Source organism: Ascaphus truei, chromosome 17, assembly GCF_040206685.1.
Source record: "Ascaphus truei isolate aAscTru1 chromosome 17, aAscTru1.hap1, whole genome shotgun sequence".
NCBI lineage: Eukaryota > Metazoa > Chordata > Amphibia > Anura > Ascaphidae > Ascaphus > Ascaphus truei.
The window spans coordinates 16,096,897-16,121,035 of record NC_134499.1 but is presented as its reverse complement, the minus strand read 5'-3'; the positions used below and the strand labels follow the sequence as shown (position 1 = coordinate 16,121,035).

The following is a 24,139-nucleotide window of genomic DNA, read 5'->3' as shown; positions in this document are numbered from 1 at the left end:
TTACAATTACACTGAAAATACACTTACTGGGAGTCGGCAAACGAAAAATCTTGTTCCCAAAACGAAATCTTTGGTAATAACGTATCTAGGCACAATTTCCCACAAGCGGGAGTTGTGCGCAAATCGAGCTGGAAACAGTCTTTGGTCAGTGGCGCCTCTCGCAACAACTGTTATTCCGCCGGAGCTGCTTCCTTCGTGCTGCCGCTGTAGTATTGGATCTGGAACCCTTAGTCTGGCTGGAAATTTGGCCCACTTGCCCGGACATTTACAAAGATGGGGATACTTGTGTTACACCTCCCCACTTGACACCTTAGTATGTCGGCACCTTTCAACTCCGGACTTTTTCCAGACATCGTGGCATTGAGTCAGCGGGATGCTTTAGAAGTCCAGGGCTGGATATGCACCGGTACCTTTGCAGGAAGTTCCTGCCATACATTTCTAACAACAGTGATTACAAATAAAGCATTTCATCTGTCTCTGGCGGGTTAGATATAAATCCCTATGTGCCTAACATATTGGTACAGTTAAAATACCAACATATTGGTACAGTTAAAATAGGGGGACTTTAATTCATCAATTTTTATATAACTCTATAAAAATTGCGCGATATGAAATGTCCTGATTTTACCCGAACAGTGCTCACAGCAAATCTCAGTGCGCTAGGAGCTTCCTAGCGAAAGTTAGCGAAAAGCCACCTGCTATGCTGCAAGTTACTGGGTTTTAAAACCATTTTTCCTTTGCACAGTTACAGGAAACACTGCCACAGTAATACCTTTTACATTTAGAAATCCCATTAGCCTTGCCATCTTATACTTGGTGGGAGACACGCATACATTTATATTAAAATTACAGTGTTCATGCCATTACTGGGTTTCAGAGCTGACAATCTATGATTCCCCAATATGGCTCTGGGGCACCCACCTGGGCATAACACCTTTATTATTGGTCAGGGTACCCCTTCATCATCGCAGTGGTGTCCAAAACTATACTCCATATTCAAGGGATGGTCTTACTAATGCTTTATACTGCACCGACACACTTTATTCGAGCAAATACCCAGTATGTACCTGGCAGATACCTGGAATGCGCCGCTCCTCACCTCTGACAAGCCCCGTTGCGTTTGCCTTCCCAGCCTGGGTTCATGCCTGGCTGACGGGCGGCTGATCTGTTAAATGATAATGATTAGGATTTAATAGGCTGCAATGCTTCGCGTGTCTACCAGATGGCATAAATTCATGAATTGTAATGCAGTATATATATATATACTGTGCAGTATTGCAGCCAGCGGGAATAAAATGCTTCAATCCCTGCCTGGAAAATACCTCAATGCACTCGGGCAGAAAACAGTCACAAACCTCAATACACCCGGGTATACCCGAATTCGTGGGACTAGCCGAGCTCGAATAAAGTGTGTCGCCAGTGTAGATGGGAATCATTATGCGTACTTCCCTTCCATCCTTTTGCCATTTAATGCAAGATAAGATCTTGTTTGCCTTTGCAGCTACTGCATGACTTTTGGGCACTATTGCTAAGCCTGCTGTCTACAAGCACTCCTAAATCCTTCTCCATCAAGGATTCCCCTAATTTATCCCCATTTAATTTGTAAATTGCCTATTTATTCTTGTTTCCCAAATGCATAACCTTACATTTATCTGTATTAAGTGTTTGTTTTCTGCTAGGTCGAACAGCCCTTTACAAAAATAAAATAAATTGAGCAAGTTTTAAAAAAAAAAAATTCTATAGTGTTTCTTTACTTTCAAATTCATAGCTATGTCCCTCATACCAAACATATTTATTTGCTATTGCAGAATAAATATTATTTATTAAAGTCTCCTGCCTGAAAAACTGGGGCAAACCCAGTACAAAAGTATTGCACCAGATTAACTGAAGGAAACAATTACATTTCTCTCAATAGGGTTCATTTCCTGGGATAAATATGTAGCTGTTTCCGCACTGGTTATGCCCAAGGTTGTTAAGCTAGGAGACATTAGCAAACAACCTTCATGGATTTTTTAACACCTGTGAAGATTGTGTGATTTTGACTCATTACTGAGCGGTGCTACTGTACTGTACTGTATGTCACAAAACACCTTCTAATTCCTAAAGACTTTACGACCCATTCACTTGCATGAGTCTGTTTTAAGTCTCAGGCCGCGTCAAGTATGATTACGCCCGCTCGCACTCGAGCTCTGTGATGTAACGCGTTGATGTAGCTGGCGCGCTGGTGGGGGTGTTTCAGGGGGAGTGGCTATGACGTCATGGAGCCAGTTCGACCTGATTGGGCGAACTGCTCACGTGACCCGCCCATCGCGCTGCAAATACAAATATATTTGTCTCCACAAACTGCTCTCCATTGAACGCTCACGTGTTCACATTGCCACAACGTGATTCATCGTGCTGCACTCAAGCGCAATCATTCTGGACGCGGCCTTATAGTGTCTCAGGGCATATTAGTGCTTAGTAAATATAAACCTCTAATCAGTGGTAATGTCACTGTCTCTGAAGGGGATGAACCCTAGTTGAGTCCCAGTGTTAGCTTGTATGGGACATGTCACTGTATCGCCCTGTGCCATAGGCACCGAGAACTAGATTGTAAGCTCTATGGAGCAGACTCATTGTTCCTGCACGATTCTATGTACAGCCCTGTGGTAATTGTCATTGCTATATAAGAAAGATAGTATTATTATTGTTATTATTAATGTATTCCTATTCCTAAAAAACAGGATGGACTGCACTGAAGGTTTTATATTGTGAGTAAACTATTTTTTTTACAAAACGACATCTCCAGCACTGTTAATGTAATTGTTTTATCGCTTCCATCTGCTGGAGCAGACATCCTGAGATCTTCTAATTGGTTAGTAGAAGTAAGCTGCTGTAAATCAGATTAAACATTACAGAGTATTTCAATGGGATGAGCTTGCACCAGCAGGCGATTTCCTGTCAGCCACCAGCACCTGCATGTGTGAGTATGAATTCTGTATCTCTGTACAGGCACAGGGTGGGGGGGGGGGGGGGAGCCTGGCTATTTGCAGACATTAAACATCAGCACGAATGGCAAAAATCACACATTTCTGGACTAATATATAAGCATTAAAAAGTGGCACAGATACGAAAATTCCAGCAAATTACTACTGTAATTGTTATCCTGATATTTTCTCAATGCATTTTACTAACAGCTTTCCTGTAATATTTCGATTAGTGTTGGTCAAAATCTTCTGGGTGGATGCAAAAAATAGCACCAGATATGCTGATTTATTCTGGATGCACATTTATTGGTGCACCTCTTTTTCCAGATAGAACGCTGTTCTTATACATGCTGCAGCTCTGCTCCATAAAACAGAGCCGGGTCTGAACACATTTCTCTCTACGTTGATACATAGGCACCGTATGGCACATTTTGTTTTGCCCCAGAATTGCTTTTCTTTTGCCTTGATACATAAACTGCGGTATTTTTTTCTTTGATATATCTGTAGAAATTGTTTGCCCCAGAATTGCAACACTTGTGCCTTGATACATATACTGCTAAGGGAGTTATGTATCTATGTGTAAAGCGTCCGGTATAAGTGAGTTTGTCGTCAAACACTCAAAGAAGATTAGCAAGTTATTGCATCTCAGTGCGCCAACACCGCCGGGTATGTAAAAGATTTACATATGTAGCCAGATTTATTTTATCTAGTGATAATGCAGAGTATCGCTTTATATAGCAGAATATCACAGAGATTACATAGGGTATTACTGGCTGTGATAACGCAGAGTATCACAGAATATCACAGAGATCACATAGCTATCACTGGCTGTGATAATGCAGAGTATCGCTTTATATAGCAGAATGTCACAGAGATTACATAGGTATCACTGGCTGTGATAATGCAGAGTATCGCTTTATATAGCAGAATATCACACAGATTACATGGGTATCACTGGCTGTGATAATGCAGAGTATCGCTTTATATAGCAGAATATCACAGAGATTACATAGGGTATTACTGGCTGTGATAACGCAGAGTATCACAGAATATCACAGAGATCACATAGCTATCACTGGCTGTGATAATGCAGAGTATCGCTTTATATAGCAGAATATCACACAGATTACATGGGTATCACTGGCTGTGATAATGCAGAGTATCGCTTTATATAGCAGAATATCACACAGATTACATGGGTATCACTGGCTGTGATAATGCAGAGTATCGCTTTATATAGCAGAATATCACACAGATTACATAGGTATCACTGGCTGTGATAATGCAGAGTATCACACAATACCCCACCATCTCACGCCCGCAGAGTAATATCTCCGGCTACATCTGCAGATGTGCTGTGTTGAGAAGTGAAAAAATGAGTCTAGGACGTGGAGTTGGACGCGGCATTTGGATGTTGTCTGTGGCGCACATATGTCACTGATATTGCATATTAAACTATATGTATGTGACAATTTTGTGCGTCAGAAATGTGTCAAAAATGTCTGTCAAGTGTTTTTACTTTACAACACGATTATTGGTATCTTAAATACTTTATTGTACAATGCGTACAATTGTACATTATTTCTAATGCGATCCGCTTATAACGCGATATGATTCTTTGGACCCCAAGCACAGCGTTATAAGGGGGTTGAGCTGTATTAACATGACATACTCTATTATGATACATAGACGATGTGCGATGAAAGCAATGAGTACTAATCCCCCCCGATTCTCTGCTGTTGTAATATCTATTTCTACTTTTGCTACGTTTGATTGACGTCCTCAAATGGCCATTAAAAGAGTCATATATTTTACAAATGTTAACATTTTAAGGATTACATAACTCCTACAATTTCTGTAATTTATAAATATTTTGAAAAGCAGTGTGTTCAATTTGAACCATACAATAATGCAATATAATATAAATACATAGACACATCGGTTATCAAGAGTAATTAAGTAAATAATAATTGAGATGGATATATTTGTAAAGTCATGTGTCCATTAAATTGAAGGAATTTATTTTTGAATATTGATCAAATATTATAAAATATTAATTCTACACTTAAACAATCTTAAAATGTTAATCCTAAAACAGCTGTGGTTTTAGCAGCAGAAATAGAAAGTTGTTTTTATAGATCATTAATAAAACAAGAGATGTGTACTGTAATGTTCACCTAAATTCATGATCCAGGAAAAACTTTTCTCTGTTTCAAGAAAGTTTTTCCCCAGCATTTTTAATCCACAATTTGGGCTTTTGCTTCACTCAACATTTGATTTGTTTTTGCGGAACTGTGAAATTCAACGAATGCAAAATGTCACGTTTGCAAAACATATGGAAAATGTGTGAAATAAGTTTGCGAATAACTTTTGGTGACATTTTCACATCTCTAGGTAACACCTCAGCTAGAATACTCTGCTTAGTTCTAGAGAATAGAGATATACTGTACAGATGTCTTCAAAAGTGCTTTTTTTAAATATTTGACTTTTTTTTGCAAAAGTTCACATTGCTTGAAAATGAGCAAAATTTCACCAATTGTGCAATTATTGCCAGAATTTTACCTACATTTCCCAAGAAAATGGTGATATTTTGCGAAATTGGCAGTATATATTTGGAACTTTGCACATTAACTGTTAATGCTGAAATAATATTAGCTGATTTATTAGAACCCCCCGCCCCCCCCAAAAACCCTTCCAATTCTGTCTGATGTACAACATTGGTGAAAAATGTGCACACTCTAGTAGAGATTACTGTACAGCAAAAGGTGCACAAAGTGGGCGGGGGGGTGCAAGATTTTTCAGGGGGGATGCGGCGGTTGCAGAGGCCCTGCGCTTTTCCCAAAGGCATTTAAATTAAATGCCGGGGGATCAGGTGAGACCTCTGCAGTGTCTCCTACCTTGTCTTCAGCGACGCGTCGCCATGGCAACGTGGCATCAAATAATGCTGCGGGGTCATGCGAGGTGATGCATCGCCATGGCAACGTGCATCAAATGACTCCGTTGGGCCACGTGACGTCACATGACCCCTTGTGTCATTTGATGCTGGATCTTAGGAAAGAAGGGGGGGGCACAAGCACTGGGGCTGGCAGGCAGGAGGGGTCACAGCGCAGAAAGTGTGCACACCCCTGCTATACAGTACTCCTAGAAGGATGTAAATAAATTAGAGATTGTGCAAAGAAGGGCTACATAAGCAGTGCAGGGGCTACTTTAACAAGAATGATCAGAAGACACAGAAGGACCCCAATATGTACTGTACAGCTTAAAGATGAGAAAAGGATGTGAGTTACACTTTTAAATGCACTAGGGGTTTCAACAAAGCACGGAAGTGAAGCTATTTTCAGAGGAAGAGAAGTTGTCCAACAAAAGGTAACGTGCTGAAGCTGCAGGATATCAAGGTTCCGGGGAAATGAGGAAGTACTTCTTCGTGGAAAGGGTGGTGTAGTCACGTAATGGCCTCCCAGCAGAGGTGGCAGAGGCTAATACACCAAGGGAATGACAAATAGCTTGGGACAGACACAGTTATCCACAATATAAAAGAAGGAAAAGAAGCCGATGGTCAACTAGGGTCCGAAGTTTTACAACCGATAGGAAAACGGGCATTTACTTGGAAGGAAGTTGTTGCCTTTTTATCTTATGTGACCTTGCTTCTCAAAACGTCCAATAGGAAAGATGCTGCTTGAGTTATGGAGAAGATTTGCGCCCCATGTATTTGAATGAGCTGAACTCTTCTCTAACATAGCGAGGAGATGAGGGTCCTGTTCAATATACCCCCGAGAAAATGCTGACCTCCTCACTCTATCCTGCAAATGGTACGGAGATTGCTGAAGCCACAGCTCACACGCGCAGGATCCCGTAAATCAGTCATTTGTGCTACCCCACCACCCTCCCTTCATATGCTAATCGAGGATCTCTGAAGACCTGCGATACAACAATCACAGCCGTCCAGTTTGCAATTTTGTTGCCCCTTATATTGCTATATATTTTTGGATTTTTTTGGGGGGTAAGAGCAGTGATATTTTTTGTGACACCAAAGCACAGGACTGCTGACAGATTCCTGGGTCTCAGAACTCCAGCGTTCATCTGGGACCTGGAAAATAAGGGAGTTTCTCACCAGGACTATTGGGGGGAGAGGGGGTTGCCACCAGCGTTATTTAACGAGCAGGAGGAGGAGCGCTGCAGTTGTTTAGCAGGGGCAGTGCCCATCCTGTTAGCAGGATATTGGGCCACAAGGGTAGTCAGCCGAATGCTGAGTTCTGCAGTTTGCCTGACAATTCATAATGATTAAGAACTCCAACCTGTTCATGTCTGCTTTCCCCCTGTGATTTAACCTTTCCCCTCCCTCTCACCTGTTCCCACCTGTGTCTCAGGCTGCATTCCCATCCCCGCCCACTGACTGAGACCATGCCCCTTTCCCTTCCTCTCATCTTTGGCTTGTATTATGCTAAGCGCGTGTGTGCTTCAGCGCGCTCGGCAATGAAAGATACCTGTTTCCTTATCACAGTGTATCCACTGCCGAAGCGCACGTGTCAGACAGCATTCAAGCGGCAGCTGTGTGGAAATATAAAGAAATTTGTATTTTTGAGCGGTTGCTGTGCCACGTGACACTGTGAGCCAATCACAGTGAGGCCTACCCTTGTGAAGTCATATGGCCACGCCTCCTAGTCACGAGCATTATAGGTTTACCTATATACACAAAACGCGTGCCCCATGTGCACGCGCAACATCATTCGTGCGAGCGGACGCGCTTAACCCATAATTTGCCACCGAGGGGGGGGGTGGAGAGAGGGGAGGATTGTGGGCACTCCTGAGTACAGGGAATTGTAATAATACAATAAGAACAGAAAAATCAGACAATAGGAAAGGAAATCCCTGCCCCAAAGAGCTTACAATCTAAGTGGTATGTTGGGAGACTTACAGAGACAGCAGGTGAGGGAATAAATGCTGTAGATGGCAGTGCTTCAGCACAATGGTTGGTACTGTAGGAGTGACTGTGGGACAAGAGCCATGAGTGCAGGCTATTGGGATGCTTGATTTGTGAGGAGAGTTTTAAAGTTAGTCAGTATTAAATCAGTTAGGTTAACACCATTAGCAGGGGAAGAGGTGACAGGGGGGCATGGGTGAGAGCATGTGTGTATATGGCTGGGTCCAGGATTAGGAGAGATATCCCCAGCAGTTGAAAGGTGTAGATATAGAGGGTGTGAGTAGAGGATTTGTGTGGGTGCTTTTTATTGAGGGGTAAAGAAGTGGTTGGGAGAGAGGTGTATAAATCATGGTGCAGTGGGCAGTGGGGAAGTTGGAGAGAACAGACACGTTTATAAAGGAGTGAGAAAACAGTAAACAGAAAAAGCAATACTGTAGGGAGTGCATAGTGAGATACAGGAGGAGAAACTTCCCGGGTATTGGAGAATAGGAAGAGTATAAATAATCACAGCATTTAGAAAGTCAAATTCTCACAGATACAGTGTTGTTGTTGTTTTTGAGGTGCAGATTCCAGTTCTTCTTGTAGTTTTCACCTCCAATTCTAACTCCAGTATTAACTCCACAGACACTTTATACAGTATGTGACACTTAAGATGTTACACAGCCAACGTTAATCGAATATGCCACAAACGTTTGTATTGTACTTCTTCGCCAAATCAAAATTGGTCGATATTTGCCTGGTTAGGCTAAGCACGTAAAAAGTTTGCACATCTGTAATTCAATCACTCAAACAGTCACACATACAAACACTGATATGCACATATACAGTAGAGGCAATTCTTATACAAACAAAAACCAGTGGCAATTCCCCAAAAGACCCAGGTACACCCAGGTACATTCTGAATACATGCCTTAAACTTTCCTTAAACTAGCCCCAGCATTTCTGCATTGATTAATGGCCTATCAGATTAACAGCGGGGGTCCCTGGCAGTCCCATTCAAACTGAATTGGACTGCCAGGGATCCCTGCTGTGTTACTCCTATGGGTCGTTAGTCAATGCAGAAATGCCTTAAACGTGCCTCAAACTAGCCCAGAACATACTCAGCACATACCCAGCACATACCCTGAATGTAACCCGGCTAGTTTACAGCAAATGTTAGAATAAACATTGCCTCTACTGTACACTCACACATTTATTTATAAAATGTTTTACCAGGCAGTAATACATTGAGAGTTACCGCTCATTTTCAAGTATGTCCTGAGCACAGAGTTATGATGACAAATACATGGTTACATTTAGTGAGCAGGGTTATACTGCACCGACACACTTTATTCGAGCAAATACCCGGTATGTACCTGGCAGATACCTGGAATGCGCCACTCCTAACCTCTGACAAGCCCCGTTGCATTTGCCTTCCCAGCCTGGGTTCATGCCTGGCTGATGGGCGGCTGATCTGTTAAATGATAATGATTAGGATTTAATAGGCTGCAATGCTTCGCGTGTCTACCAGATGGCATAAATTCATGAATTGTAATGCAGTTTATATATATATACTGTGCAGTATTGCAGCCAGCGGGAATAAAATGCTTCAATCCCTGCTTGGAAAATAACTCAATGTACTCGGGCAGAAAACAGTCACAAACCTCAATACACCCGGGTATACCCGAATTCGTGGGACTAGCCAAGCTCGAATAAAGTGTGTCGCCAGTGTACATTAATATAATAACATAATATATGTTATATGCGTATGTAACAGTTACAGACCAGATTAAAATGAGACAGCTTTAGTTTTGAAAGAACTTAGATTGGTGGCTGCTGTGAGTCTCCGGTAGACTGTTCCAGTTTTAAGATGCACGGTAAGAGAAGGAGGAACGGCCGGATACTTTGTTGAGCCTTGGGACCATGAAAAGTCTTTTGGAGTCAGATCTCAGGTGATGAGTGCTGCATATACAGTACATGAACATACACAGATACATACAGTATCATGCCTATGAAAGACAAGGACTTCAATGGGGAATTATTCTCCTCTTTCTGATGATGAGCAAAATAAATTGTGGCAGCTTCACACATCATTTTAAATGGGATTAAGTGGTTACAATTATCCAGTAAAATCAACAGCCCTCGTGACCTTTGATTAGAAGATCAAATGGATTTATGAGATCTGATAAGGCAAAGCCTTCAATTTGTGAGAGTGGCAATTATCTAAAAGCAATGTTTGGAGATTTCTAATACAGTAGGTGACAAATATTCCCTATAGTTTAACTATGTACTGTATCAGTCAACTTTGGTGTTAGATAGACAATCCCCCCTAAAATCAAAGTTAACTAAATGCAGTTCTATAAGCAGAATTTCATCAATTGTCACCATTTGTATACAAGACAAATAAGTATAAGATTTTTTTAAATATATATTATAAAGCTAGTATCTTCTATAACCCAAAATGTATTTAAATATGCGGGCACATAACACTAATACTGCAAAAAATACAGTCAAAATACATATACAGTACTGTTTTGTTTTATTGTATTTCTAATGATTTTTAAATAATTGTTTAAACTTTAACCTATTCATAAAAGCCAAATGCTTTGGCGTATATAATTATGTTCATGTACGTAGTAGTAGTAGTAGATGAGGTTGAAAAAGTAGAATTGGAATGACATCAAGATAGATGTTATAGGGTGCACTAATTATAACAAGACGTATCACATGTGTGTTCCAGCCATCTATTCTTCTCCTTTGAGTATGACAGAAATTCCTGCTAAGCCTGGGTGTGTTGATTTTGCATAGTTGTCCCTTTGCCAGACTAGTAATTACAGCCTATTTTCGACCAAAGCCGGCCAATCAGAGGAACAAACTTACTCGTTGGTGATCCAACGAGTAAATAGAAAAACCAGTGAAACTAAAATATAAAATAAACCTTGTCAATGTGCACTGTAAAATAAATAAAGTGCACTAAATAAGGGAGGTGAACATCAATGATTCCAGATTATTGGGACACCGAGCAGAGCACTCCATCCAATGCCCAAAGGGAGGCAAATTCTGACACCGTCCCAGTGGTCAGCACTCTCCAGCAATTGTTTTTGCAGTAAAGAGTATGTACTGTACAAGATGCTCTGTTTTATTCCTAATGTTGCAGGGTCACCCAGTGGCCAAAGTAGAAACTGCACCCTGGGTGGCTATCGGTGTGTAATTGGAAGTGATACATTGAGGATCTTGGGCAATATTCATAAAGTGGTGCAATTTCATAAGACCCCTTTCAGACCCCTCTCCCTTAGCAGTGGAGGAGAGTAAGGCATTGAGACTAATTGTTCAAACAAACTTTTGAAAGTGTTATTAAAGAAAGCATTAGAAAGTATTGGTGCCTTATTTCAAAGCCCTTTGATCCCCCTAATTGGAAATGTTGCAATATTATTGTACACAAGAGAGCAGAGAATATCCCCCCCCTCTCTGCTAATGAGGCTGTTGAAGCTCTGTAAAGTAAAGCTATGCAGGCTACTCTAGCAGCTGTAAGGTTAAATAAACAGCCTGTGAAGTCTCACACATTAGGACTGTGTCTCACCATAGTTAAATCCCTGGAAGGTCCTAAGACACAGGGACCTATTCATTAAACAGTGATAAAATCAGTGCATTGTCGGAGGACTTTGCATTGATTTATAGCGCACTAAATCATGTTGGTAAAAATGGTATTCCCTAAGAAAAAAATCCACGTTTTTTAAAGTTCGATTAAAAAAAGCAGTATCAAACGCCTTGGTTTTTTTTTCTAAGTACTATCGCACTATAAATCCTTGCGATTGGCAACTGATTGAAACTGCAGCCTGGAAGAGCTGCATGGAGACGCTGTGTCTCCATGCATGGCTCTTACAGGCGATTGTGCAGTAACAATATTATTTTTAAAACTGGTGTAGATGAGCAGGGGTTCTCCTGAGCTGAACCGCATTGATTTCAGCCTCGGGGACACCCTACTTCCCGAGATACAGACCTCGGTATGGGGTGCCGGTATCTCTGTGATGTTAAAATCCTCTGCGTCACTTGACCGGGTGATTTAAATCCTGCAGGGGAATACCGGAACCCCATACTGGGGCCTGTATTTGGGAAGTAGGGAGTCCCAGAGACTGAAATCAATGCAGTTCAGCTCTGGAGACCCCCTGCTCCCGCATATTAGTATCAAACCCCCAAAAAACATAAACCATTACCATAGCGGCTAGCCGCTAAGGTAATGAAGCTGCTTTAATTTTATTTTTACTTATAGTGTACATGAGTACGGGGTCTCCTGAGCTGAACCGCATTGATTTCAGCCATAAAATCAACGCAGAGACTTTTAACATTGCAGGGATACCGGAACCCCATACCGGGGTCTGTATCTCAGGAAGCAGGGGGTCCCTGAGGCTGAAATCAATGCGGTTCAGCTCACTAGATACACGCTCCCGCACATTATTACTAAAAATAAAATGAAAGCAGCTTCATTCCGTTAGCGGCTAGCCGCTAAAGAATGAAGGGGTTAAGGCACAGTAGCTGGTTTATTGGGGGCAGCGGGGTTGATTGAAGGGGGCACTTGGCCCAGGGTGGAGAGTTAAGCCTACCGGGAAGGTTGCAGGAGCATTTTACCCCTTCATAACCATAGCGGTAGTAACGGCTATGGTAATGAAGGGGTTAACCCCCACCCCTGGTAGGCCTAACCACTCACCCTGGGCCTAGTAACCCCTTCACCTAATCCCTCTACCCCCATTAAAATACCTACTACCTACCAATACACAACCCACCGGCCCCCTGTAACCCCAAACCCCCCCCCAAATACAGTACAGTAATGGGCAAAATTACAATTATCCAGATACGGTTATGGATATTGATATGGATGCGCATTTGCCAATTTAAAATAAAACTAACCAGCATAAAGTAAATAAAACTTGCGCTTACCCATGCCAGCCTGCCAGGATTAAGGCTATCCTCATCCTCATCACCGTCCATGTCCTCTGTTGGCAGCATCAGTACAATAAAAAATACAATCGAATGGCCCCTAACCCCTTAATTACCTTAGAGGTTAGTAACCGGTATAGTAATTAAGGGGTTAACCCACCCTCCCCTGCTACCCACCCAGGAGGCCTAACCACCCTAACCGGGGCAACTGCCCCCATCCTCCACCCGCACTACCCATTGATTGGCACAGTGTTAAAGCATGCCCATATAATATGGGGGGCACTAAATGGGCAAGTAAAAATAGGCACAAAATAAAACACATTAAATTAAAAAAACACACACATTACAAATGCCAAGGAACCAATTGATTGGAACAGAGGTACATCATGCCCATATAATATGGGCATGATTTAGTACTATGACAGTCAATGGTCAACCTAAAAAATAAACAAGCACCAAAAATACTACATTAAATCAAAGCAATCACCAAAAGAAACACACCAAAAATAAGCAATAATAAAAAAGTAAACACCCCCAAAAATACCAGAAGTAAATTAAAGAAAACACCAAAAAAATTCCAGAATTAAAAATCAAAACACCAAAAAAATACCAGAAATAAATAAAAGAAAACACCAAAAAAAAAACATAAATAAGAACCAAAACACCAAAAATAAACAGGAATTACAAAAACAATCAACAAAAATACATATAAAATAAAAAAAAACAAGAATTTGCCAAAAAATGCATTGCTTGGCTCTGCCTTTATCTATAGCCCTAAGGGGGCTGTGACGGTAGGGGGTAACCAGGCTATATAATAAAGGTTAAGCCCTCTGGTTACCCCTGAAACCGTGGGGTCCCTGGTAGCTACATAAGCACCATAAGCCAGGGACCATTGATAATGCATGTGGAAAATAAAGTGACCCCTGCTTATTTTCGGTTTTCATGTTCCATTGGCCATAGAACTGTGAGATTTCTTGTGTGTCAGTTTTAGGGGGGATATTTGGGCAGAAATTCAATTATTTTGTTTGCGGGAAAACAGGAGCCGGAGTTACTGGTAGTCCTTTAAGTCTCCCCGGCGAGCAGGCATGATTTGCCGGTACACGGGGTGAATTACACCGGGTCAACCCAGTGTACCCCAGACTCCTGGATTTCGAGCCCAAATATCCCAAATCCATTTCCCTTATAAGTATAAGGTTCCCCAATGTGTACTTTATAATGTTTTAAGCATTTACTATAAGGCTCTATACAGTCAGCCAGGACATCAGCATAGACGCCGGCATGGTTGTATAGCGTCTGTAGTTAAAGAGGAGAGGATGTCCAGAGATGGGAAGACCGGTTGGTGGGCGAGGGAGGGGTGAATTGCCAGGTCCGGAGAACAAAGGGCACCCTGTGGGGACACCTTTTGTATCTGCCAGACTTGGTGGGGCCTGCCCAGCGGGTGGCAATGAGTTAGCTGGGGGAGATACAGCTCATAGGCACTTCTCCCATTGGCTAAATCATATTTCCCGCTCACCTGGCTTTTCGAGCCGGCTTGGGACGCCTCCTCCTCGGATGTCAGCCGAGAAACGAGCCCCTGTTTCTATTGGCTGACAGGGAGGAATTCCCAAACTCTGATTGGTCGCTCCTCCTTCCTCCATGCTGAACATAGCTCAGCGGGGGGTATGTAAGGAGAAGCCCCAGTCAGAGAACCAGACGATTTTGTGACTTGAGTCGATGAAGCTAGGGCAGGCTTTTCAAAGTTGCTCTGTCCCAAATAGCAGAGCAACCGGCTTCGTTTTGAAGCTAGGAAAGTCTGCCTCGCAGAGACTAAGCCAGATGCGAGGACCAAGTTCTCATATGAGAACGTAACGGTCATGGTCAGGAGTTTTGTCTGAATCTCAGTCCAGGACGTCCAGAACGAGGTTCAGATCAGGGTCAGTCCTTGCAAGTGGGAGGTCTGCACCTAGGAAAGGCTAGATCTCAACCACTAGACCCCAGTAAGTTTGTATATTTCTGTATTTTTGTTGTTGTTGTTGTTGTATTTCCGAGGTTTTATCCAAATAAACCCCATTTTATTTCACTGCCTTGTTTTGCCTATTGAATGATCCCTGAAATATAAATGTGTTAAAGGACCTGGTCTACCGTGACAGGGGCATAAATAAATACATTGGCAATCAGCGGGCAAGCAAAAAAATCTAAATGAAAAAATGCAATCAGTTTCTTTTGGTGTTTTCTTTTATTTTCTGGTATTTTTTGGGGGTTACTTTTTTATTGTTGTTTATTTCGGTGTTTCTTTTGGTGATTGTTATGATTTAATGTAGTATTTTTGGTGCTTGTTTATTTTTTAGGTTGACTATTGACTGTCACAGTGGTACATCAGGCCTATATTATATGGGTCGTCTTCCAGGTAAGGGGAGCGCTGCAGATCTCAGATGTAATATGTGGAGAAGTATGAAAAATATAATGGTGCACACAATAAAGTCAAGGTGTATCCAAAACAATAATGTGTCAGTTCCACTCACATATTTCTTCTGAAAATAGAAGACATATCAGAGACTCATCTCTCTCTGATAGTAGGAGCCCTTTGCAAGGAATCTCTGAACGATGGCTGTATGTAGATGTTGGATCTTGAATGGTAAGCTGTGTATATGGTAATACCTATTACCTCCCTCCCAGGCATAGGGATAAGAAAGAAAGAATGCTCAATGGTACGTTCGCTATGGTTTCTTCCGGAATCACCAAGCCATAGCGAAACGTGTAGAATCTGACGCTTTGGGAACCACTGAGTGCTGACACAGAGGGTCCTGGCAGACTGCAGAAGCCGAGTATACTTAGTTGCTTCTTCCGCCCTTACCCGAGTCATCACAGGAAGTGACGTCGGCGTGACGTACGTGGAAGCGCACTAGACAGCAGTAGCAGATGGTGTACAACCCCATGTGTACCAGCGGTTCTCTCCATTGTACTATTACACATTTGAAAATGTGAGTGGATAATAATATGTTTTAATAGATGTAATAGACCTAATTACTACATACTATACCATTGTGCGTTCTTTCTTATCCCTATCCCTGGGAGGGAGGTAATAGGTATTACCATATACACAGCTTACTATTCAAGATCCAACATCTACATACAGCCATTTATTTTAATTTATTTCACTGCATTTTTTTTGAATGGGTAAAAGTGTTATTAGCTATCTTGGGTTAATAGCACTTTTACCCATTCCTGTTGTTGGTACAGGGGGTGGGTGAAGGTGGTAGTTGCCCCGGGGGGGGGGGGGGTGTTTAGTTTCTGTGTGAGAAATCACCATCTTATACACATGTTTTTATATAATTCTTCTTTAATGAGTGCCAATTTGACAGGCATGTATTGGGGTGATGCTCATTAGTTTATGTTGGGTTGCTGGATGTATAGAGATACTTTGTATCATGTGCTGTATTACATAGTTACATAGTAGAGAAGGTTGAAAAAAGACATACGTCCATCAAGTTCAACCTATGCTAAATTTAGACAACAGATACTTTATCCTATATTTGTATTTACAGTATATTAATCCAGAGGAAAGCAAACAAAAACCCCAGTGACATACAGTATCATCCAATGATATCTCATAAGGGGAAAATAAATTCCTTCCTGACTCCCATAATTGGCAATCAGATAACTCCCTGGATCAATATCCTTCCCATGTTACTTATTTGGTATATCCCTGTATACCTTTCCTTTCTAAAAAGATGTCCAACCTTTGTTGTATTATTTGTTGACTTCTAGGTATCCACGTCTAACATTGAAGTGCTGACATTTGACCTAGTGATGAGCTCCGGCTTACCAGCATCCAACGTCCTGGCTCCTATTAACAACTCGGGGGGTCCCACAACGCCTCGCAAGGGACCCCCCAAATTCAAGCAGAGACAGACACGTCAATTCAAGAGCAAGCCCCCAAAGAAAGGGGTCAAAGGGTATATTCATGCATTGGACAGGATATAGAGGGGTGCTTAAGTTTATCCTTCATTTTGACAGAAGGGAGGAAGTCATCAATTCTCTGTTAGAAGAATAAATTCTGTACTGTAACGCATTATAATAACTATATATATATAGTGCACCCCCTGGTTTTCTCAGCTCTGGTATAAGGCATCCTAGGTTGCCTTAAACATGGTCTTAAGATGCCTTAAGTATGACTGTACATTTCTTAAAGCAACAATGCACTTTACTCACCATGGAACATAAATGGCTCACTATTTTTACATTTTGCTGCTGTTTTTTCGATCCCACGCTTCATAAAATATAGCAGTGAAATTCTGTGGAAATCAGTTGCTGAAAATGAGTTTCCCTGTGAGGTTTAAATGGTTTCTGCCGTTCACACTCAACACAGAATGCCACGGTAACAACCGATAGCAAAAATAAATCAAAACTGGTAAAAACTGATCACAAAAAGGAGATTTAAAAAAAAAATGTTGAAATACGTCAGCACAACATGAACTATTAAATTATGTTATGACTTCCTTTGTGTTTTGGGGGAGGATTGATGCCTTAAGGTGCTTCCTGTGTAACATCCCTTGCTCCCACCAGACCATTCCTTCAAATGACTGACATCTCCATTGGTTTTGCAGGTTTGGTGATGATATTCCAGGGATGGAGGGACTTGGAACAGGTAAGAAACACCTGAGCAGTGTATCTTCCTACAGATGTAGCAGGCGTCTTTGTTACAGTACTGTACATCTAGTTGCATATTCTGCAACAACACTGCTATTGAATTCCATGGAAACTCTGTGTTTTATGCTGTATAATGGGATACGTTGTGTTATCTGGAAGAACAATGTCACTACGGTACATCTGTATTTGTTTCTTTGGTCATCTACAGTATCCATACTGGCCATGCCCGGGGGACAAGATACAAACATGATATGAATTAAACTCATATAGGCTTCTTTACCTACACTGTACAGTAGGTAAAAAGTATAATGGATTTAAGTACCCATAATCTGCTTGACACATTAAGGAAATGGTATAGGAGGTCGTCAGAATAGGTGCTAGTTCCTCACAGGTAAAAAACGGTCTACAGTATGCATACACAAAGAGCCTAGTCTGCAAGTGCATATGTACTCTAGGAGCATGGATATTAATATACAGTAGTGGTATTAATACTCGCTAGTATGAGTAGAAATTTGAATGATGGAAGAAGCACACAGGAGCCTTTCTGTAAGTTAACTTACTTTGTATTTAAAGCATCAGAGCAGGTATATGCATAAACGTGATGTTTCAGGACAGACACGTCCTTTGCTCAGACCATACAGGTGAGGTGTAAACTTACAGAAAGGCTCCTGTGTGCTTCTTCCATCATTCAAATGTCTACATGTCCACTTGGATCCAGCTTTGAGACGCCGGGATCAGCGGAGGGTGAGCACCAGGGAGGGAAGTAGTGTTATATATTTTTTTCTATAAACAACGGTGTGCCTCTCCTCCAACCCCTCTTCAATACTGGCTAGTATGAGACATGCCAGGAGTAGACCCTTTATAAGTATGGAATAAAGTGGGTGGTCATACTCTGCACATATATAGTGGTACAACTGCCAAATGGAGACCCCTTTGATGCAATATCCAGGAACGGTAGTAGTGAATGACACACATCAAACAGTAACAGCATAAGTACGGGCTGAAGTGATACATAACACATAAAAGCCCGAGCTGTGAATAAACAGATGCAAAAACCTAAGAGTGGGCTAATGCAAGTGTGGATATCTACCTTACCAGATAGCATGTGTTGAACGTGCAAATAAACGCCATACAACCCGTTTCAGTTGGGTGAGATTGAGTCCGCTGCCTCACCACATGGACGTCACCGTCGTGACGTCAACCTGACGTACGTTTCCCGTGATTGATCACGCTTCTTCAGGGGAGGAGATATTTTGGAAAATCTGCTGTTCCTACTTACCGTATGCTGCTGTTGTCTAATACCTCAGTATGTGGGGCTGCTGTTGTTGGGACTGCTGATCCGGCCAGGATATATATATATATATATATATATATACAGTATATTTAAAAAAACAAACACAAAACAGGCGCACTCATAGCGTAGTAAAGTTTACAATTTTTTTATGTGGAGTTGAATGTATAAAAAGGCACACTCATAAACATAACAGAAATACAAGCAGTTATGAGTAATACTCAATCGCCAGCCAGAATGCAGGAACCAAGACACTCCGGTAAGATCGTCCGATATGGAGAGAATTCAGCAGCTTCCACAGTGTACTCCGTGTACCGGAGGAGGTAAGGAGCGTCGCCCACTCCAAGCCCCTCGTCATTCACCGGTGTGGCCACCATTAATCTCTTCTCCTTCTGTCTCTGTCTCTTTTTTCCTCCTCTGATCCCTCTGAATCTCTTTTTCTCCTTTGTGAGCTCTGGGCTGACTCCTGTTTGTCCCACAGGGGGTATTGTTTCCCTTTCTCTGTGGGAGGATGATGGTATCCTTTCTCTCAGTAGTATATGAGTGACTGTCCCAGTCTTCCGGAATCCAAATATATATATATATATATATATATATACCATAATACTGAGTTAAGTTATGGTGAGTAAAAAAAGTGACAAAAACCCTCCACAGGAAAGCAAATATGCAAATACAACTGTATGCTCATCTGCATGTTTTAGGCAGGTCTGCAACCCCGCCTTTCCCGATTATCGCCCAGCATACAGCACTTCCACTGCAGCAAGGGATTCTGGGAAATGACATGCAAAATGAGCACACAGTGTTACTTTTTGCCTCAAAAACCATTTTTAACATGGCTCCCTATAGGCTTAAGCTTGCTGCATGGTCACAGCTTTGAGCACAGCCAGGGTTAAGGTGCATACCCAGAAAACCACCCACAGACAGCTGTTTCGACCTTAATGGGTCTCATCAGTGTGGAGTTGATTAACTGGGTATGCAAAGAAGCTATGGGATAGGCTATACCATAATACTGAGTTAAGTTATGGTGAGTAATGATATAGCCTATCCCATAGCTTTTTTGCATACCCAGTTAATCAACCCCACACATATATATATATATATATATATATATATATATATATATATATATATATATGAGAAAAAACAGAAAAAAGCGCACCCCCTAGTACATTATCCTCACAGTAGAAGATACAAATATTTATTGGTAAAAATAGGTAGTGGGCAATCCACACTTACAAGATATATAAATGCAATGTTCACATAAAGGTTTCTTTAGGCAGCCTGAGTGCCCTGCCGTTTTGGGGAGTGGGGACACAACCAACTCACTGCAGTTCCATAAAATAGATGGCGTCTCTCACGCAGCACAAGGCCTGCACTCGTCTGTCTGTGAACAGCTGAAGTGAAACCAGGGGGTCCTCTACTCAATGCAGGCACAAGATAGGCACCTAAACATTCAAAGATAGTCTCTCCAAAGGTATAGCGATGATATCGCGAGATGTGGTGCAGCCCTACGCGTTTCTTCCGATATAAAGCATGACATTGCGTCCCCAGATAACACAACATACTGTATGCCCCATAAATCAAGGTGGGCACATAGAATTGAAAAGTGCACTGTATACCACATAATATCCCAACATATCCCGCCATTTGTATGAGAATATACTGTATAGCAATATTATGTATATAATTCTGTTGATCTCTTGCAGACATCACTGTGATCTGTCCTTGGGAGGCATTCAGTCACCTGGAACTTCATGAGCTTGCCCAGTTTGGAATCATATAATAGTTTTTACAAGACCTTTCTTCTAGAGCTAGACAACATGTTTAATGTTACTTAGTGTGTATCTATATACTGTTGGCATTAATGAATCCAGAATGATGTTTATAAAATATATATATATGTAAATTAAATATGTATATAAGGTAAATGAAGATGTATGTTTTTTTTTTTTTTTTTTTTTTTAAATCACAGGCTAAAGACACAACATGATCAATAGCCGGGAAAATAATATCCAGTGCTGGAACAGTTCAGTACTTTGGTGCTAAATAGTGTGATTACGACTCTTTGGTACTCAAGAGTTTTTGGTGAAGATATGAGCCCCTATTCTCGTAGCTCCGAAGTTGTCATTGCCAATCAGCATGGTTTGGCATGTTCAGATTTAGCGGAATTAAATGTGAGAAAAAAACCCATTCTCTATTGCAAATTGCATCTTCTAAACCGCTTCTTTAAAAAGTGACAAACTGCGCGGTTTAACACCCGAAACACCTGGATTGTACGCGCTTTAGAAGCAGAATAACCTGAGCTGGTGCTATCTCCACCCCCAGTCTGATTTCTGCGTTTTTGTTTGCTCAGCCAAACCCCCATTTCAGGCTCTGGGTGTAACTTGCAATACCAATCTCAACACACTTGAGGTGGGGACAAAAATGTGAGTTTTTAGAAGCAGTTTCCATAACGGAACTACGAGAATAGCAGTTGTCATAAAAAAAATACGAGTTGGAGGCTATTTTGACAAACAGATCACATTGGCAAAGCCAGAGTGACATCGCTTCTAAAAAGCCTTTTAGAAAAAGATTGGACATGCGAGAATAGCGTACAGAGAAGCAAAGTATGCCAATCCGCTTCTAAGGGACACTTTAGAAGCTGTTTTCAACACTTCGGGGCTATGAGACTAGGACCCAGTGATTGGTCACATCATGTACAACACAGCTCTTTGACCAGTTTCAGTTGAATGGCCACAAGCTTATTATAATGTAATATTAGATACATTTAAGAACTTGAAAATTATAAAATTTCAACGTTTCCTAAGCATGTATAACATCTGTACCATATATATTTATATTATCGTAACTTACAAATTAGTTTTAGGTACAACAATTGCACTTTGCTGACAGCATTTTAAGATTAGTTGTTTAGGCAATTGATAGTGCAAGGCTACACTAAGGGCTGGGACCCGCTGCGCCCGGCGGCGCGGGCGGCCGCACGAGCGTTCCCCACCAGCAGGCGAATCCTCCCGAGCCGGTCCCAGTCCCCCCTCGCTGCACGCTGTGATGCGTCAGCCGGCAGGGGATTCAAGAGAATTGTAATCCCAAGCGGCGACGCGTCACGTGGTGTGGCTGTGAGCCAATGAGGAGGGGAGGATTCGGGGAGCGGGGAGGAGAGTGTGGGGGGAAAGCAGCGATTTTAAATAAACTCTGCAGCACCAAGGAAGTCCCCCCTGCTCCCTTCCACAGACTCTCTGCTCTTGGGGGGGTCCCCCTTCCGATTCCCCCCTGCTCCGATCCCCCGGGCTCTGATTCCCCCCCTCCACACACCCCCCGTGTGTATTTGTGAGTGCGTGAGTGCCTGTCTGTGTGTGTGTATGTGTGTGCCTGAGTGCGTGAGTGCCTGTCTGTGTGTGTGAGCGGCTGAACAGTTGAGGGGCTGAACAGTTGAGGGGCTGAACAGTTGAGAGGCTGAATAGTTGAGGGGCTGAACAGCTGAGGGGCGGTCCCGCCCCCTCATGTCATGGCTTCATGCCCCCATCATGCCTGTGCCCCCCCCCTTTCCCGTTTGGCCACGCCCCCCCCGCTCGCAAAAATGATCCCTTTGGACCGGAAAAAGCCCCAAGTGCCTCTCCACGTGCCGCCTGTCTGCAGTGCGGGTGCGTGGTCTGAGGCAGTGGGGCCTTAGCCTTAGGGGGGTGGCCAGTTGGAAATCCCAATGTACATTTGGTCCCCAAGAGGGATTGCTTATTTAAATCCTGCTATCATATGATGTAAAAAAAAATGTGTAAAACCTCACAAGGGTATACATTTAAAACAAGTTGTGCATGTTTCTCAATTTATTGGGGGTATGCATCAAGTTATCAAGAAGTACACAGTATACATTTTTTGTTTCTGCCCTCATCTGAACTTGGGAGTTCCACAGAAAACAGATTTTAAAAGTGATGGTGAATTGTGAAGCTGCAATTTCAGCTCCAAACGGAGCCTCAGTCCCTTATTGGCAACCGGAGTGAGGCTGTGTGTGACAGCCATATTGTTTACCCAGAATTCAGTGTGCTGTGGAAATCAGTATTCATTAGTCATTGTTCCTTTATGTGGCAGAAACTGATGCAAAATATGATGGTATAATAATAATGCATGATCAAAATCCCTCTCATTTTAAATTGAAAACATGCATGCTTTGTGTCCTGATACATAGGAGGTTCTATTTACTAAAGTTTGCCAAACTCGTAAAGAGCTTCCTCAGAAGTCATCTGAAGATAAAAAGATGACTTCTGAGGAAGCTCTTTACAAGCGAAATGCGTAAAGTCAAGAGCAAGTAGGCTACACAAGCTCCCGAAACTGCCCTGCACCGTCAGCACCCGCTGCTCCGAACAACGGGATTATCCGTGACCGGAAGTGACGCGGATCATTGCCGGAAGTGACGCGACGCAGTCGGAGAGACCAGAGGATCTGTACCACCTGTCATTTTTATGTGTACATGCCACACTGATAAAATGTAACTGTGATACTATTCATTTAAATATATTACAGTATTGAACATGCAAAGTTGCACTAAGAGTGTACTTTTCTCTCTTGCACCGAGGATTACTATGTTGGATCTTCCTGAGCTGAGATTGAAATTGATACCCACTGCTGTTTAATCACTGGAAAAGTGTGAGTCCCCATTTCTGTTGATACCATTATGTCTCTTATTTAAAAACAACGACACTATATTATTCTTATATTTTTCCACGTATGGTGAAATCTGCGCTCCCTAAACCTGTCTTGGGTACTGTATAAGAAACCTGCATTTGAAACAACATTTTGTGGAGTTTGTAATTGCTGCTCTATTGATGAATGGACAGCACATGGCATTAATTTCTATTCTTGAGAACAGACCAAGACCCCAGAGAAGAAAGGAAAGTATTTATAAGGCTAGAGTTAATGTATTTGGCAAGACTAATGATAAGATACTCCAGTGCACATGCTAAGCGCGACCATCGCACGCACGCGCAGGACCTCCTTCGCTACACTGCCTCAGTGATAACACGTGTTGCTGACTTCACTCCAGCCAACCACAGCCATGTTGTCCCCCAGTGAGAAACAGCGCAGATGTGCCAAAGTAGGTGAATATAGGAGGCGCTAACACCCTAAACAGTGCTTGCTAATCAAACAATTAAATTGTGACTTTAGGTGATAATAGTGGAAAATAATAAGCAAGTGCAAAAATCAATATTAAAGTGTCACCCCCCCTGCTTCTACCCTCCGGTGGGGTTGTCTTCACTCTCCCCAAAAATGTAGAACTGTTTTCTCACGATCCAGGAGGAGCATGGGGGATAAAAACCCATAAAAATAAAATCTAAGTGCAGATGTACAAAATTAATAGAAATAATCCCTAGTGAATCTTGGCTCCTATGTGCATCTTACTCACAGAAAAATAGAGGTTTTCGGGCA

At 42.1% G+C, this 24,139-nt stretch overlaps 1 protein-coding gene across 1 annotated transcript; it reads left to right on the top strand.

The window, feature by feature from the left end:
- Window positions 1-2,869: 2,869 nt before the first annotated feature.
- PDE6H (phosphodiesterase 6H) lies at window positions 2,870-20,649 on the top strand. The gene is made up of 5 exons (XM_075574055.1): window positions 2,870-2,962; window positions 15,129-15,187; window positions 16,549-16,736; window positions 17,388-17,428; window positions 20,428-20,649. The coding sequence occupies exons 3-5, from the start codon at window positions 16,591-16,593 to the stop codon at window positions 20,502-20,504; spliced, it is 264 nt and encodes an 87-aa protein (XP_075430170.1). The 5' UTR covers window positions 2,870-2,962; window positions 15,129-15,187; window positions 16,549-16,590; the 3' UTR covers window positions 20,505-20,649.
- Window positions 20,650-24,139: the final 3,490 nt, after the last annotated feature.

Excerpts from the sequence above, each read along its gene's own strand:
- PDE6H (XM_075574055.1), top strand. The coding sequence starts at position 16,591 with ATGAGCTCCGGCTTACCAGCATCCAACGTCCTGGCTCCTATTAACAAC. Across the intron at positions 16,737-17,387 it reads CCAAAGAAAGGGGTCAAAGG|GTTTGGTGATGATATTCCAG; the intron begins GTATATTCATGC and ends TTGGTTTTGCAG. Across the intron at positions 17,429-20,427 it reads GATGGAGGGACTTGGAACAG|ACATCACTGTGATCTGTCCT; the intron begins GTAAGAAACACC and ends GATCTCTTGCAG.